This window comes from Sciurus carolinensis, chromosome 8 (genome assembly GCF_902686445.1).
Source record: "Sciurus carolinensis chromosome 8, mSciCar1.2, whole genome shotgun sequence".
In the NCBI taxonomy this organism is placed as follows: domain Eukaryota; kingdom Metazoa; phylum Chordata; class Mammalia; order Rodentia; family Sciuridae; genus Sciurus; species Sciurus carolinensis.
Genome location: NC_062220.1, coordinates 86277824 through 86294187, shown reverse-complemented (window position 1 = coordinate 86294187; position 16364 = coordinate 86277824). Strand labels below are relative to the sequence as shown.

The 16364-nt window shown below is 47.2% G+C and overlaps 2 protein-coding genes and 1 long non-coding RNA gene across 6 annotated transcripts; 2 read left to right on the top strand and 1 right to left on the bottom strand.

Moving 5' to 3' along the window:
• The first annotated feature begins 387 nt into the window (after positions 1-387).
• On the top strand, positions 388-4351 carry Hoxa2 (homeobox A2). Its single transcript, XM_047560982.1, has 2 exons — positions 388-1706; positions 2350-4351. The coding sequence occupies exons 1-2, from the start codon at positions 1322-1324 to the stop codon at positions 3087-3089; spliced, it is 1125 nt and encodes a 374-aa protein (XP_047416938.1). The 5' UTR covers positions 388-1321; the 3' UTR covers positions 3090-4351.
• Positions 2544-9357, bottom strand: LOC124990719 (uncharacterized). Of its 3 annotated transcripts, XR_007109797.1 has the most exons (4): positions 8306-8660; positions 8031-8119; positions 7303-7372; positions 2544-4981 (listed from the first exon to the last, which is right to left on the bottom strand). It is a non-coding gene; the product is annotated as an uncharacterized LOC124990719 (long non-coding RNA). The 3 variants fall into 3 exon arrangements; XR_007109796.1 differs by lacking the exon at positions 8306-8660 and adding an exon at positions 9029-9357 and having other exon boundaries at positions 2545-7372; XR_007109795.1 differs by having other exon boundaries at positions 2545-7372.
• Hoxa1 (homeobox A1) lies at positions 7491-10572 on the top strand. 2 transcript variants are annotated; one of them, XM_047560985.1, is made up of 3 exons: positions 7491-8144; positions 8348-8442; positions 8922-9057. In XM_047560985.1, the coding sequence occupies exons 1-2, from the start codon at positions 7785-7787 to the stop codon at positions 8405-8407; spliced, it is 420 nt and encodes a 139-aa protein (XP_047416941.1). In that variant the 5' UTR covers positions 7491-7784; the 3' UTR covers positions 8408-8442; positions 8922-9057. The 2 variants fall into 2 exon arrangements, with proteins under 2 accessions (XP_047416941.1, XP_047416940.1); XM_047560984.1 differs by having other exon boundaries at positions 7499-8442; positions 8922-10572.
• The last annotated feature ends 5792 nt before the right edge of the window (positions 10573-16364 follow it).

Below are 16364 nucleotides of genomic sequence, written 5' to 3'. Positions count from 1 at the left end.
TCTTTGGCTGGTCTCCGCCCTGGCTACCGGGATTTGGACACATGGACCTGGGGTTGCTGTCTCGCTTGGCACATGCATCTATCTTTCTCCAACCACTCCTGAGAAGTTGATGGCGCAGGAAGGTCGGGAAGCTTCGAGAGCCGCCTCCCGTTTTCCGCTTCCCGCTGGAGCCAGATGCAAAGCTGCGGTGGAAAAAGCCGGCTAACAATGGGGCCGGGGGGCGCGGATTCCAGGCTGGACATTGAGAATGGGGCGAGAGACTGTGGGAGGGGGAAGAAGAGAACAGACAGAAGGGAGACAGGGAGGGGGGAACGGGGGGAACGGGGAGATGAGGAAAATAGGGAAAGACGAGGGGGAGAGAGAGAGAGAGAGAGAGAGAGAGAGAGAGAGAGAGAGAGAGAGAGAGAGAGGGGATCAGTTCTGAGATCCAAGAACTGTTTTTTAGGAAAAGTAGATAAGATTAGGGAAATTAAGGGGATCCCCCCAAATCTTCTCTCTTTTCTGTCTTCTTTCTTTCTCCTTCTCACTCTCCATCTCTCCCTGTCCTTCCCCCTGTCTTTCTTCTCCCTCTCTCAACTCCTCTTTCCCTCTGCTCTTTCCTCCGGTCTTAGCAGAACTTATGTGGTTGGGATGCGGGGGCCCTCGGGTGTCAAAACTTTGAAGATTAATGGATTACTTTGTTAATGACTGCAGGCGTCAGACTGAGGTGCTTAAATGATTTGTGAGGTGCGAGGCGTCTTCCCGACAGTCCCAAACAATGCGCGGAGTGTGCGGGGGAGGCAGAGGGCAGCCGCCGGCCGGACCGGCAGCAGGGCTCACACTCGCACTCACTCACACACTCATACACACTCCCAGGCGCACACACCAGATCCTTGCTGAGCAGGAGGCAGGCAGGCACCCTCGCCCCGCACGCAGTCTCGGGCATTCCCACCCACATCCACATATATGTATTTTTGTCCTGAAAAAAGTGTAAATAAAGCCTCGCTGGCCCCCAATGAGGCGTTCCTTCCCGACTTTTTTGGATCAATCAAACAGACAGTGGCTTCTTTTGATTAAAGCCCAAATTGTCATTGGGCAGAAGCAATCATGTGACAGCCAATTCGGTCCAATTTCAACCTTGTCTCCATGAATTCAATAGTTTAATAGTAGCGCGGTCCCCATACGGCTGTAATCAGTGAATTAGAAAAAAAACACCCCAGCAGCGATCTTCTATGATAGATTTTTTTTTTCCTCTGCGCTTGCCTTTTTCCTGGGCCTTGCCCCCCCAAAGCCCCTCCAAAAGAGGGAACTTTTTCTCCGAGGGGGCTCCAAGGAGAAGGCCATGAATTACGAATTTGAGCGAGAGATTGGTTTTATCAATAGCCAGCCGTCGCTCGCTGAGTGCCTGACATCTTTTCCCCCTGTCGCTGATACATTTCAAAGTTCATCAATCAAGACCTCGACGCTTTCACACTCGACACTGATTCCTCCTCCTTTTGAGCAGACCATTCCCAGCCTGAACCCGGGCAGTCACCCTCGCCACGGCGCTGGCGGCCGCCCCAAGCCGAGCCCCGCGGGCAGTCGCGGCAGCCCGGTGCCCGCCGGCGCCCTGCAACCTCCCGAGTACCCCTGGATGAAGGAGAAGAAGGCGGCCAAGAAAACCGCGCTGCCGCCGGCTGCAGCCGCCGCCGCCACCACCACTGGCCCTGCCTGCCTCAGCCACAAAGGTCAGTCCCGAGACTTGGCCCCAGGTCCCCGGGACCCTGTTACCCCTCCGGGCTGCCCCGAGAGCGGTTATGGGGGAGGGGAGCGTGGGTTGGCAGCGAAGGGGGAGAGGGACAGATGCCTGGTTGCCTTTCCCTGACCCTGTGGGCTCAGGAGTGGGTTTGATGGAGAGCAAAAGAGATCCTGTGCTCCACAATGAGACATATATATTTTTAGAGAGGGAGGGGGAAAACTTTCCCTAACTTGTGTAATGTGGGATGATTTATTTGAGTTGGAACTGACCTCCTCTTGTCTAGTTGTCCTAGAGTTTGGCTTTTTGACAGTAATGAAGAGTGATAGATAGCTCTTGCTCAGCTAAGCAGCTGATGCATTAATTATAAATTGTGTTGTGGCTAATATAAAGTTTGCTCCCGGATGAAGAGGTTGGGGGGAGCTATAGGCAGGAATTTGATAGAGGTGGAGGAGATGGGGTTTCCCCGGGCTGGGCTCCCAGGAAAGGCAGCACAATAGCTCTACTGCATCCAGGGCGGCCATTTTGTTGCAGTTGATCTTTTCTGCTATATTTATTCTCCAGTGGAATAACCCTGCTCGGACCCCTCCACCTCCAACTGTGCGTGTGTCTCTTGTTGGTTTCCCTTTCCGCAGAATCCCTGGAAATCGCCGATGGCAGCGGCGGGGGATCGCGGCGCCTGAGAACTGCTTACACTAACACGCAGCTTTTAGAGCTGGAAAAAGAATTTCATTTCAACAAGTACCTTTGCAGACCCCGAAGGGTGGAGATTGCAGCGCTGCTGGATTTGACTGAGAGACAAGTGAAAGTGTGGTTTCAGAACCGGAGGATGAAGCACAAGAGGCAGACCCAGTGCAAGGAAAACCAAAACAGTGAAGGGAAATTTAAAAGCCTTGAGGACTCGGAGAAAGTGGAGGAGGACGAAGAAGAGAAGTCGCTCTTTGAGCAAGCCCTCAGCGTCTCAGGGGCCCTTCTGGAGAGGGAAGGTTACACTTTTCAGCAAAATGCCCTCTCTCAGCAGCAGGCTCCCAATGGACACAATGGAGACTCCCAAAGTTTCCCAGTTTCGCCTCTAACCAGCAATGAGAAAAATCTGAAACATTTTCAGCACCAGTCACCCACTGTTCCTAACTGCTTGTCAACAATGGGCCAGAACTGTGGAGCTGGCCTAAACAATGACAGTCCCGAGGCCCTCGAGGTCCCCTCTTTGCAGGACTTTAACGTTTTCTCCACAGATTCCTGCCTGCAGCTTTCAGATGCAGTCTCGCCCAGTTTGCCAGGTTCCCTCGACAGTCCTGTAGATATTTCAGCTGACAGCTTTGACTTTTTTACAGACACACTCACCACAATTGACTTGCAGCATCTGAATTACTAAAAACATTAAAGCAAAAACAAAGCATCACAAAACAAAAACCCCTTTGACCAGGTGGTTTTGCCTTCTTTTATTCCGGAGTTGATTTTTATTTTCTTCTTGACCTACCCTCTTCCTCCTTTAAATGTTGAGCATTTTGTTTAGTGATTCCCTGACCCAGTTTCAGAGTCATCTCTTACAGATTACATTGGAGTTTTAGTTGTTTTAAACCTCATCCAACAACAACTCTTTATGTGGTTTTCCTGAAAGCAATATATGAGGCCTGCAAGAAAGTGATCAGAAATTGTACCATCACTTTCTTTTTATTTTTGTATTACACTAGGATGCATTGTCATGCGTATTTTTGGTAGAATAAATTTTCCTTTGCTATAAGTAGCTTTATTTTTTCTCCCCCTCCTTCTGAAGGATCATAGTGGTTTCTTTTTCTTCTTTTAGTCTAACTTGGTAAATAAAATTCTGGTCACAATTTATCTTCTTTTTCAATTTTAATATATTTATTAATGTGGCATGTTCAGTCTTCAATAGACAGCAACAAATAAAGCCAGAAAATGGCTAGGGCTTCTGACAAGTACTTTTTGATTTTAGGGTTTTTTCTTTCTTTTTCTTTTCTTTTTTTCTTTTTCTTTTTTGGAAGGGAATGGATTTGGCTTTCAGTGTAGAGTCTCAAGCCATAGATTTAAATTAGTAATAGAAAAAGGACTGGGCAGTCTAAGAGTTGGGCAAACCCAAGCTTTTGAAGGTGGAGAAATAAAGTGCCTACAGAAACCCCAGCTCAAGGAATGAGCAACTCCAGGTTTCTTTAACAAGCTACCAGGTCAATAAGTTATCAACAATTCATTTATTTATACACGTTGGTTTCAAACATCTACATTCCAACCCCTCCCCCAAAAATCCCCCATACATTTTCAGTGGTTGATTAATCTCCCAGCTGTTGATGGGTTCAGGCAAAATAGACCTAAAAGATAGAGAAAAACAATAAAACAAAATAGTGGTTACTAGATGGAAAATGCACTTCAGGAAGTATTCTTTCCAATTGTCTGGTCCAGTCATTCTAGGATACTCCCACCCCCCCTCCAGGGTCAGAAAAATCAATATTTCACTCTTAAATCTGTTTACATTGCTAATAATGGATCATTAAAGCTTTGAAGTCAGGTTAGCAAGTTGAGATTTAAAATGGAGTGTTTCTGCAACCTAGGTTATAAATTAACCCAGTTAGGCAGAGAAAGAAAAAGCACTTTAAATGAAATATCAATAAAATATGATCTAGGGTGTGTTCTTGGGCTGTTCTGTTTTTTTTCCAGTTTTTATGCCTCCCCATGTTTATTTTTCCCTTTTTGAGCTCTGTTCTCTGGGCTACTTACCGTGAGAAAGCGCAGCAACATGTGTGTTGGGCGGGTTGATTTAAGAACCCTGCTCTTAACAGCAAAGGTTCGGAAGTTACTATGAAATCGCGATCTTTCCTCAAGGGTTTGCTCCCTACTTTCTGTCACCCCTTCACCCTCTAAATCCCAGCAGTAGCAGCGGCGGTGTGTGGCGTTTGTGGCCGGCTTCCGGACCCAGGCTCAGGCTCAGCGCCGAGCAGGGCGTCCTGGCTGCGGCCAGGGCTGCGCCGCTCCTGGATGCGATTCGTCCTAAACCCATAAATCAAACGCTTTCTATGAATGAGAATGTCATCAAAGAGATCAATTGCAGGAACACATGCACAAATAAAAATCCTCTTACGTATTTGCCGGGGATCCCCGTCCGAAAGCATTAAGTTAGAAGGCGTTCAGTCATAATTCATTTTTATTGCTCTTTTAAAACAACAGCTTGGCTGAGCCGCGGATGCCATGAACGGCTCCGGGGCCTTGGCGGCGTTTTGTCTCCTCCTCGCTCTTTCCCTTTCTAGAAGAGCCCTGAAAGAGGCGTTTTGAGCAGAGCCAACAGCTTACAGACGATTATTTTAATCGTAACCAAGCTCGCCTTTCACCCATTCTCCTGAGGCATTTAAAGATATTTTAGCTGAGTCCTGGGTCGCTGGCCTACATGCCCAGAGGACCAAGGGTCTCCTATACAGCAGGATGGCTTTCACGAATCCTGGGGGTGGGGTGGTGGTGGTGTGGAGGTTGGGGAAGGATCCGAGCTACCGAAGCCTACGGGCTGGAGGCAGCGGGAGGCTGCCTTTGTGAGCCACTCCAGGAGAGCTGCACTCTGGGGGACCAGCCCAGGCACAGCCGGCTTGCGGGGAGCTGGAGCAGTATGAAGAGGCGGGATGGTAGTTGGCCTGTATGTAAGCAGGCTTGTATGGCAGTGCAAATTTGTGATCCCAGGGAAAACACCCACCCGGCTTTCCCTGAAAACAGGCCAGGAGAAAGAGAGGTGGAGGGAGAGGAGACAGCGGCTGAGGCTGCAGGCGGCTTTGTGAAGGCTACTACCGGCAGGATACTGCAAAGGAGAGCCAAGGAGGCCCACAAAGGTATAGGAATGAGGCAAGCGGGCAGAGGCTTGGATCTCCCTCACTGCCAGCACAGACTCTCTTACATTCTGCCCCCTGCCCAACAGGATCCCCTTCCTTCCCCAAGTCTGGTGCTCCCAAGGAAGCCATCTCCAACCAGGCCCCCTTGTCTTTCCCCTTTTACAGGGTGAGGGTCCTCACAAGCTGAAACTGGGGCAGAGGGACTTTCCGGAGCTGCTCCCTTTTTCCATGCTTGGGGGTAGGTCAAAGGTCATAGGAAAATACCATTCCAAAAGGAAATGTTTGGGGAAAATGTTTCATTGCTACTGAAGGAGTTCAGAGTCAAAGGTCTACAGAAATTTTCCCTCTTGTGGGGACAGGTTTTTGAAGAATTTTTTTATGAGAATGGAACACAGATGCATGAAAGGGTGACTAACACATTTGAAATGTGCCTGCCTAGAGAAAACTTTCTTTTAATGTAGAAAGGGAGGGCGTGGGAACCCCAAACCCACCTACAATCCTCACTATTAATTTCTGTCTGATTTAATCTCACAAACATGTCAGAGTAAAATCTATGCAGCTTTGGTTGAAAAACTTCTTAGGTGCTCTCTGGATTTCTCCTGCTTAAGAATGCATCAGTTCTCGGTCTCTGCTTGACCTTTTTTCTCCACAAGCCCAGGGTTGACATGAAACCTAATAGTAAACAGCAATTAATGACCCCAGCATTATCATTGTAGGACTAGAGTGAGGGAGAACAGGCTCCCTGGCCTGGGGTGACGCTGATTTGCACGCGTCTCTCTAGGGCAAGACTTGAAAGTTCACGCAAGCAACTATACAGTCCGTTGGAAAGGGGAGGAGATGTTGGGGAAGAGAGAAGTGTCCCATTCACCCTCAGCCATCTGTCCACCGCCCCTCCCACCTGCCAGCCTCCACCCCCACTCCAGACTATCAGTAGATGGGGAGCAGTAGAAAGTGGAGGCTTTCCCACTCCTAACATCCCCCTCAAGAAAAAGAAACAGGATAGGGGGAGTTCGGAATGTTTTGTAGGGATTGCGTTCCGGCCTTTTGAGTTCTGCTCTAGAGATCGCAGGCTCCTAAGTCCTTAGGAGCCGGCAGATGGCCTGCAGCTCAAGGCCCGGCCCCCACGCTGGCCACGTTTGCTAGCCGTCATCCCCCTCCCCCTCCTTCTACCCCTCAAACTCCAGTGGTGGAGTTGCTTTGGATCCTGGAGGGTTCCCCTAGCAAAGCTGAGTGGGGAGGAGAAAGGGGCGGAGAACAAGGAAAGAGAGAGGGCGGGGAAGAGCCCGCCGCCCCGGCCTTTTCCAGCAAGCTTGGTTTCAAGGGCTCATTCCTCCCTGGGGATCGAATTACAGAAGCTCCTCATTGCCATGCTAATGACGAGCGGGGGTTGGGAAAGAAGGCTAGGGAGACCCTCCGTGGAGGAGGGAAGTTTCTTTTCTTGCTCTCGTCGTCCCCTCCACTCCCACCCGAGTTCCTCCCAGCCAGTTCTCGGCGCACTACCTTCTCCATTCCAAGCCTGGAGAGCTAGTGGCCTAGCCTTGCCCTCCTCAAGCGTTCTTTGAGCTCCCCACAGCCCCACGGCCTCACAGCAGAGGTTGTGCGGTGGAATTATCCTGGGACTCTGGGGCGCGGTGACGACTGGATTCCCACCCTTCCTGCTTGGCGTGCTCAGGGCTCGGCCAAGGTACTTGCGGCCACCCAGCGAGCTCTAGCCCACTGATTCCCACCCCAGGAGAGCCAGGAGCCCTCTTCCCTTCTCACCTCTTGCCAGTTCATCTTTCAGAGCACCGCGGGGAGGGGGCGGAGGCGGGGGATGCCTCCCAGTTCCAACCTGGTGGGGGAGGGGGACGAGCTGAGTCCGGGAGCGCGCAGAAGGCAGCCTCCGCTCGCTTCGCCCCAGCTCTCGGAATCTGTCCTTGCAGCCGCTGCAGCTGCTGCCGCCGCCTGGGCTGCCGGGCGGGTGGGGTGGGGGGGCTGCTACGCGTCACCTAGACGGAGGAGCGCCGGGGATTTAAATGCCACTGAAACGGTGATCCATCACCGCCGGAGCCGGCAAACTTTAGCAGGAGGCTTAGCCATTGGCTGACGAAGTCACGTGCCAATCCCCTAGAGCCCTCCGCCCTCTAGCCCCCCCTCTTGCGCACTGTACATTCATATCATTTTTCTTCTCCGGCCCCATGGAGGAAGTGAGAAAGTTGGCACGATCACCCAGGGCTTCGCAGGACCGGGTCGCTCAGTGACAGATGGACAATGCAAGAATGAGCTCCTTCCTGGAATACCCTATACTTAGCAGTGGCGATTCGGGGACCTGCTCAGCGCGAGCCTACCCCTCCGATCATGGGATTACAACTTTCCAGTCGTGTGCGGTCAGTGCCAACAGCTGCAGCGGCGACGACCGCTTCCTTGTGGGCAGGGGTGTGCAGATCAGCTCGCCACACCACCACCACCACCACCACCACCACCACCATCACCCCCAAACGGCCACTTACCAGACTTCTGGGAACCTGGGAGTGTCCTACTCCCACTCGAGTTGTGGTCCAAGCTACAGCGCGCAGAACTTCGGTGCGCCTTACGGCCCCTATGGGTTAAATCAGGAAGCAGACGTAAGTGGTGGGTACTCCCCGTGCGCTTCCGCTGTTTACTCTGGAAATCTCTCATCTCCCATGGTCCAGCATCACCACCACCACCAGGGTTATGCCGGGGGCACGGTGGGCTCGCCTCAGTACATTCACCACTCATATGGACAAGAGCATCAGAGCCTGACCCTGGCCACGTATAATAACTCCTTGTCCCCTCTCCACGCCAGCCACCAAGAAGCCTGTCGCTCCCCTGCGTCGGAGACGTCTTCTCCAGCGCAGACCTTTGACTGGATGAAAGTCAAAAGAAATCCTCCCAAAACAGGTCAGTCCTGCCGGTCAGTGGGTGCGTCTTGATGAGCTGGTTTGCTTAGTTTTCAAAGAAAACTAATAGTGATTTTTAAGAAAGCTTCTTGCTTTCGACTAGCGCTTTAGGTTGTGGGGAGAGTGCTCCAGGTGTGTTGGGGGCAAAGGAGTCTTTCGCATTGGTGTGTTTTCAAATGGGCTGAGATTGATTTAAGTGTTCTGGAAGTAGGAAGCGGGTATGTGCATGTGCGTGTTAGTGGGGAGTGTTGGTGGTGATGGTATTGTTAATATCTCCCGACTTCATTAATCATGGGTCTGACCAAGCTAATGGCTGACTTCAGGTTAACACTTTACACCTCATCACTCACACTCCCCAGTTGGGTTTGTGTAGAGAAGTTCTTGATCTACATCTGAGTGTTGCTCTGAAGCGTGTAGGGATCTCTTATCGATTTAAGAATTTTTATCTTTTCCTCTAAATGGCTTCCTACCCTACCTCAGGGAAAGTTGGAGAGTATGGCTACGTGGGTCAACCCAACGCAGTGCGTACCAACTTCACCACCAAGCAGCTCACGGAGCTGGAAAAGGAGTTCCACTTCAACAAGTACCTGACGCGTGCCCGCAGGGTGGAGATCGCCGCTTCCCTGCAGCTCAATGAGACCCAGGTGAAGATCTGGTTCCAGAATCGCCGAATGAAGCAGAAGAAACGTGAAAAGGAAGGGCTGCTGCCCATCTCTCCTGCCACCCCACCTGGAAGCGACGAAAAGACCGAGGAATCCTCGGAAAAGTCCAGCTCCTCACCCTGCGTTCCTTCTCCTGGGTCTTCTACCTCAGACACACTGACTACCTCCCACTGAAGGCCACCCCTGCCCCAGACTTCTTCTTGGGCTAGGATTTCTTACCCAAAGCACATTCTTAGCTTATCTTCCTTTCCATTTACTGTCTCTCTCTTCCTTTCTGATCCTATCTGGGGAGCTCCTGGCCAGGATAATGTGTTTCCAGAAAATTCTAGACCAGAAACTTGCTGAGAGGTTAACTCCTTAGTCCGGATTTGGTGCCAGCATCAATTTCTAATGACCCCTTACATTCCTCCCTGATTTTAAGAGATTTTCATAGAAACTACTGTTTCTTTCAGATACCCTTTGAAAAATAGTTCTCCTTGCTTGCAGAAACATGCCAGAGGGAGGCATCTCACCTCTTATCTAACTGTGTATTTACAGTTCTCCCCTACCTTGCCCTTAAAAGTAGGATAGAGGAAGAGTGTCCAGGAGCTTATGATGAAGAGATGCACTATGAGTGTGTTTACACAATTAATTCATCCCTTAATTTAATTCAGTTTCATTTCTGTGAGTTTTCTGGTTGTAAATACTTTGTCTTGAGAGATTTATCTTTATACAGATTTTTCTAGAAATGTTTAGATTAGGTGACTAAATCAGACAGGGTGGGCAAGCTCTCAAAAGGGGTACAGTTTTTATGTGATAATAGGTGAAGAATAAATTCTCTCATTTAAACCCAATCAGATGCCTCAGAGGGTAGTCTCAATTTATTCCTTCAGTGGTGAAGAAGGCCTGCAGAGCACAAGGCTCAGAAACCTTGGCTTCCTGTGCTAAGTCTCTCCCCAGCCCTGCCCCTTTCTCATTCTTCTGGCCAACCCTCCAACTCAAATTTGTGCTGGATTATTCAGAACCTAAGGTATTGCCCAAATCGACTTCTTCCTTCCATGATTACCTTAGCTGGATATGATGTATTTTCAGCTGAATTGTTAATGTGATGGATGGCACAATGAATGTATATTTTGTGTGATTCGTGAATAGTCTTTTGCATGTCGCACAATGTTTTGATGTCCCTGAAGTACCACACTGAGTTCTATCAGTTATTCTTTGTGAGCCTATGATACTCCCCATTTCCTGTACAATCATGAACAGCTCTGAGATCCTGGAGTAATATGATCCAGAGCAGAGTTTACGGGTCTTAAGATGTCTGTAATAAATATATTCAAGTTTCAGGTATGCTTAAACATATGTGTCTCACAGGGCTACAATTTGTTGCTTCCTACGAAGTTGGCTTATTTCATGTGAGAAGGAGAGAAGGGTGGTGTGTATTTTCAAAGAAATGGGCCTTTTCTTGAATAAAAGTGAATGCTTTTCATTATCATGTAGCTGAAGCTTCCCCTATGAGTGTAATTTTACCTAACCAATGTCTATTTGATACCTTGAATTTCTTCAGAATAACATCAGTTCTTTTATTATAATCAAAGTGCATAATGGGAAAAAAAGAGTGGGGAAGATATTTATGAAGCAGATCTATTTTTGAAACAAACATGGATACTTCCTGGGTCAAGTGCTAACCTTTTCACCTCCAACTGAACGTTGACATATATATAAACAGAGCCTCCTTCAAAAACTGAAACTGTCTTCAGTCAGTCTTTCCTCACATCAGTGAACCAAAAGAGAAGAGATTCATATTTAATTAACTCTGGTATAAAGCTGCTGTGAAGATGGGGCCTGCCCCACCCCTCTTCTTCCTTTCTGAGGGTCAGGCAGTGTTCCAATCTATTTCACCCTTTAAATTGAGTGTAGTATGTTTTCAGCAAACCCTTGTTCCCTCCCCTCATTCTTCCTGTCAACATCTATCCTTCCTGGCTCACCCCCATCTCTGGGTTGCATATCTCATTTCCTTCAGACTCAGCTTTGATTTCATAGCCATCTTGGCAGTAAAGAGTCCACAGTTCTAGTTCCATGCCACATAACTCAGAAAAAAATTCTTTATTTTCTTCTCTGGGCTCAAAAGTTTCTTCCAGTGAACTTGTGAAAATCATTCTGAAGTCTTTCCATACCCAGGTTACTTCTGACCAAGGTATTAATTGACCTCAAACAGAGGAAGCCAGCAAGTGATAGAGTTCAAAGCGGCAATCCTCCCAGACCTCTTGCCACTTTTCCCTTACTTTCACACATTTTCGGAGGCTTTAATTGAGCCCCAAGAGCAGAGCAGAACATTTACAGCATTACAAACAAATACAGACATATGACTTCCTTCCTCCTCAAAGGATGTTTTAAAAGATGGGCTGAGGAGAAGACCCTACAGATATCTGGAATTTGCAGGCCTCTAGAGCACCGGTGAGATTTCCTGCACTTTCCTGCTAAAGGGGGCAAGCCTGAACTTTGCAGGCGCAGTTGCTGCGGCCATATCAAGGGCGCCGGGTGCCTTCCCTCAGCTGCCGGGTTCTGAGGTTGCCTCTAAAAGACTCAAGTGGACCAAGGAGAACTTCAAAGAAGGCCAACCCTTTCTTTCATTTTCCGCCTGGCCTTGTACTGTATCTTTTGTTTATTAGTGTAAGGCCATACAGCAAAACAGATGGCTGGTTTCCAAATACTTTAATGTGTTAAAGTTTCATTTGCATGCCACTGTCTTAATTTCAATATCTAAAGGCAGGGCCCGACCCACTGGAATCCAGAGATTCCAATCTTCAAGGTGCTGGTTTTAATGTAGCTGAGAGAGAGGAGAACGATAAATTATGGCTAAACATCCCCAGCCTTCTCTAGGTCGTGGAATAAATCAGTTAACAAGCAATGCATTTAGGAAACATTAATACACCTTTCAACAAGGAAAACATTTGTATCTTTTTAGCTGTCCCAATCGATTAAATCAAAGGCGCTTAACACATTCTATTTCAAGGTCTCTCCTTTTTCTGTTTTGGTCTCTGAGGAGTGCAGTTAGCTCCTTGAAAAATGACAGCAATTGTAAGTGAAATGACACAAAGAGGGAAACAGAAAATAACATTGTATTGACACATTTGAAAAGGAAACAAGGATCTCAGTTAAGGACACCGGATAACGGCAATATAAAATTCGTTTTCAAATGCTTCCCCCCCCCCCCACTTCCTTGACATTCATCCAAAGTACTCCTGAAATTCAGCATGTCCCCAAACTAGGCTGAGTGGAGGTCTTGCTGTGACTCTGAAGTCTGCTCTGGGCTTCACCTTTGAAAGTTTACTTTTGGAGGCTATTCAGATGCGGTGGTGTTTTCCTCTGGGGCAATCAGATTCAAACCGATCAATATTTACTCAGTCTGAAAGGGTTGTTGAAAAGGCTGCTAACAACAAACTGCTTAGCTGCTCACCCCTGTTTAATCTCAGGTTCACCGAAAGTTCAAGAAGAGATGAATGCAGTGATGGGTCACTTTAGAATGAGTCCCAGCGGTTTATCTGAGCTCTCAGCTAAAGGCAACAATTACAGTTCCATCCCTCTTTGGGAAAGGAGTAACTTTCCTATTATTCTTTTGCTAAACAATGTTTACTAGAAACTTAAAACACTTTCCTCTTCCCTCCTGTTCTTTTTTCTTTTTTGAAACTTCCAGCTGCCCTTCCTCTGCTTCCTCCTACCACTCCACTAGACTTCATTCACCTTAAAATAAATTACAGCAAGTATTTTTTAAACACCAAATTAGTCTGATAGAAGAGATCCGATTTATTTCAGATGCCACAAGCTATGAAATGAAATGCTTTGGGCCATTAGAGTTTATCTTTTTGAAAGTAGAAGGCAAGATTGAATTGAAATCCATTTGCGTTTGAGTGATATCGACAATCAGAGCCCTAATATTCATCTGCAATGGCCACTCAGACAGAAGTGGCAGGGAATTAGCTTGTGCAGAAACAAATACTTCAGGCAGAAAGTCAACTTAAAAAATTTACACCCTCCGAGTGCATGAAACTACTGAGAGATGAAAAAGGGAAATCCAAGAAAGCCAGTGGGAAAGGGTGGGTAGAAAATGCTGGACACTGAAGCTAATTGCAACAGCTCTTCAGAGGTCAAAGTTCATATAATCACTGCATAAATGCATACTAAATAGGGATTCATTAAGCTTTCCTGATGGCTAAGCACGTCTGTGAAAAATCATCACTGCTGTTTGTTTCTTCCTTAAGAATAACCATTCTTGCAGTAGAAGCTCTAGGTGGTTGAGTCTAATTTACTATTTTGAGAGACAGGCAACCCATCTGTTGTAAAATTTTGAAATCAGTGCATGGACAGCATCTATCTTTATGTTGAATGGGGCTGTAATATACCTTTCACTCTTAAAAATGCTCTGGCTTTTCAACACACATAGAAATACAAGTTAGCATGCCCTGATCAGATAAGCCACTCACTGGATGGCTAAGTCTGGTGACTCTCTGCCATAGATAGATAAACCTACTATGTGCTTGTATTTCTGAGAGCACACAAAAGTTCTGCCTTAGAACTCCTTGTGCCTAGATGACTAGAATTGAGTGGGACCCCTAGCCAACTTCTCATTTTATGGATCAGGAAAAGGTACCCAGAGGTGGATTTCATTGAGAGTACATAGTAATCAGTAGTTACTTCATATATAAAAATCAGAGTAGCTTAGAACCTGAGTCCAGGGCACTTTTTCATTCTAAAATTGTACTTTAATTTTGCTTCTTCCTCCCCCATTTTATTCTGTGTGATTTGTTTCAGACTGGATATTGTTTACTTTTTTTCCTACTTCTGTTTTATTGGTTAGCCACTCAAGTCAAGTCCTCAATTTTGAGGCCATCAGGAAACAACCTCTAAATGTTATACCATTTTGCTTGTATAGTAAAATGTTAGGCTATTTGCCTTTAAAGACATACTTTTTAAAAATTTTTTAATTTTTTTAAAGACAGGGTTTCACTAAGTTGCTGAGGCTAGCTTCAAACTTGTGATCCTCCTGCCTCAGCTTCCCTAGTAGCTAGGATTACAGGCATGTGCCACAGTGACCACCAAGATACACATTGTTAAAATAGAAAAAAATAGAGTAGGTAAAATTCCACACACACACACACACACACACACACCCCTTGTTTTTAAATGTAGACTTAGGAGGAGTAAGCAAAAGGGAGTCTTCTACACTCAAGTTTGATCTCCATTAAGTTGTCAAGAGGTATCACCTAGAAAAGACTTTAAAATACAAGAAATGTTACGGGGGGGGGGGGTCCTCACCCAGAATTTCTTTTTTCTTTCTTTCTTTTTTTTTTTTTTCCCTGGGGATGGGGTGTCTGGTTTGTCTCCTGAATTGTTTGATTCACATCTGTTACTCTTCTCCATGGCTCATGTACCTAACACACACACATTCCAAGTACAAATCATTAACAAAGTTTTCTGAAAACACAACTTTCCACCTTGTCCTTCATCTCATCCCCATGGGATAATCTCAGTGGAACCTGTTACTCAAAGGACATCAGTGACTGGGTTTGCAGAGCTGAACTGGAATCTTCAGGATTTGTGTCTTATTTTTTTAATAACAAGAGCCATTAAATATACCTGACTGTCGGATGCAAAATTGCAAACCAAATATCAATCAAGCAACTGTTTTGTAGGTGTTAGCCTTTAAACTCTTTTGCTTTAGTCGGGGGTGGGAGGAAGTGGGAAGGGAGCGGAAGAACAATCCCAAACCTCAATTATATCCTGCAAAATATCCTTGAAAATTGTATTTCGAGTTTATTGGAAAATGAAAAGACCAATGTTTCTTTTTCAACATGTTCCCAGGCACAACTAAAACAGGTGTCTCCATTTTTTAAACAGCTTATTAAACTTTACTCTTACTAAAAACGTGCTGAAAAAAAGTTCAGTCACGGAGCTAATCTGCAGAAATCAGAGTGTTTCATATTTTCATTTTAGGTTTGTGCGGTTAATTCATTAGAGAAAACAGGAAACTGCAACAGAAAATGAAAAATCATTGAACTTTTTCGCACTGGGTTTTTTTTTTTTTTTTTTTTTTTTCCAAAGCAGCACTGGACGTTTTACACTTTATTGCCTGCTTCGTTTTAAAAGAAAAATCACCATGGTATCATAAGGAGGGTGCAGACAGCAATAATTTAAAATGGTAGGGACCCCCTCCGCGCATTGAAATACGCTCATGGGTAAAGTATGAACGGGAGTATTCCATTCCGAAGGGCAAACCGAGTCCCTCTTGCAAGACGCGCTGGGAGTTGCTGTCCCAGCCTCGCCTCGAGCTGGGTTCGGGAGGCCGCGCAGCGTCGGGCAACCGAGTGGGCGCCTGGTCGGGGCAGTTGCGCGAGGCCCGGGGCACAGGGCCTTCACCCCCTGAGACGCTCTGGAGCTGGCGCCCCGAGGGGAAGTCGCCTTTCCTTCCTTGGCTCCCCTGGTTTCTCCCTCCGAATCCTTCACCTAACGCAGCCGCTTCCTCTCGTGTCCCTCCCGGGATCCACCGCGGCGTTCCAGTCCTTCCCCACCCAGCCTGCGGGCGTAGCAGGTCGAGGCGGGACCTGGACGAGGAGAGCCGCATCGGGCCCAGCCTGGGCCTGCGCTCTTGCGGGCTTGCGCCCCTGGGTGGCTTGGGAGTGAATGCAAAGTGAGTCGGGGCGCATCCCCCGAGGTTGCCGAGTCACGCTTTGTTTCAAGAGACTGGGAGGTCTCGCGTTTCCTCCTTTTTGCGCCTGCATAGTCCTACTTCCAGGTGCTCCTGAGGAGTGGCGTAAAATGCCTGGGGCGTTTCCCAAGTGAGGGCCTCAGGGCTTCCATCCTAGGACCCAGGAGCAAGCAGAACCCAACATTTCCTTTTTGGAGGAAGAAACCCCAGGGCGAAAGCTAGCCACCTCCTAGGTCCATCTTTTTAAGATTTAAAAGGAGGGAGATTTGACTTTACTAGAACTTTCCCCTAGATATCTCGGAATGTACCTTAGTAACATATTCATTCCCCTAAGTAGTTCAACTTAGTTGTGTTAAATAGTAGGAGTGGGGATGCAGGTTTGGATGGAAGTCAAAACTTTGCCTTAAAGTCTTATCTTGAGTCTCACTATTTTCTAGAAGTTTCCTGTACTACTCAAGTTTCCTACTGAGTCCCTCTTAACAATTTCACCTTTCACGCATGAAACTTTGTTTTACAGCACCCAACTGGAATTGTGAACTTGACTATCCACGTGTGTTAGTCTCAACTGTCCAAGTGGAT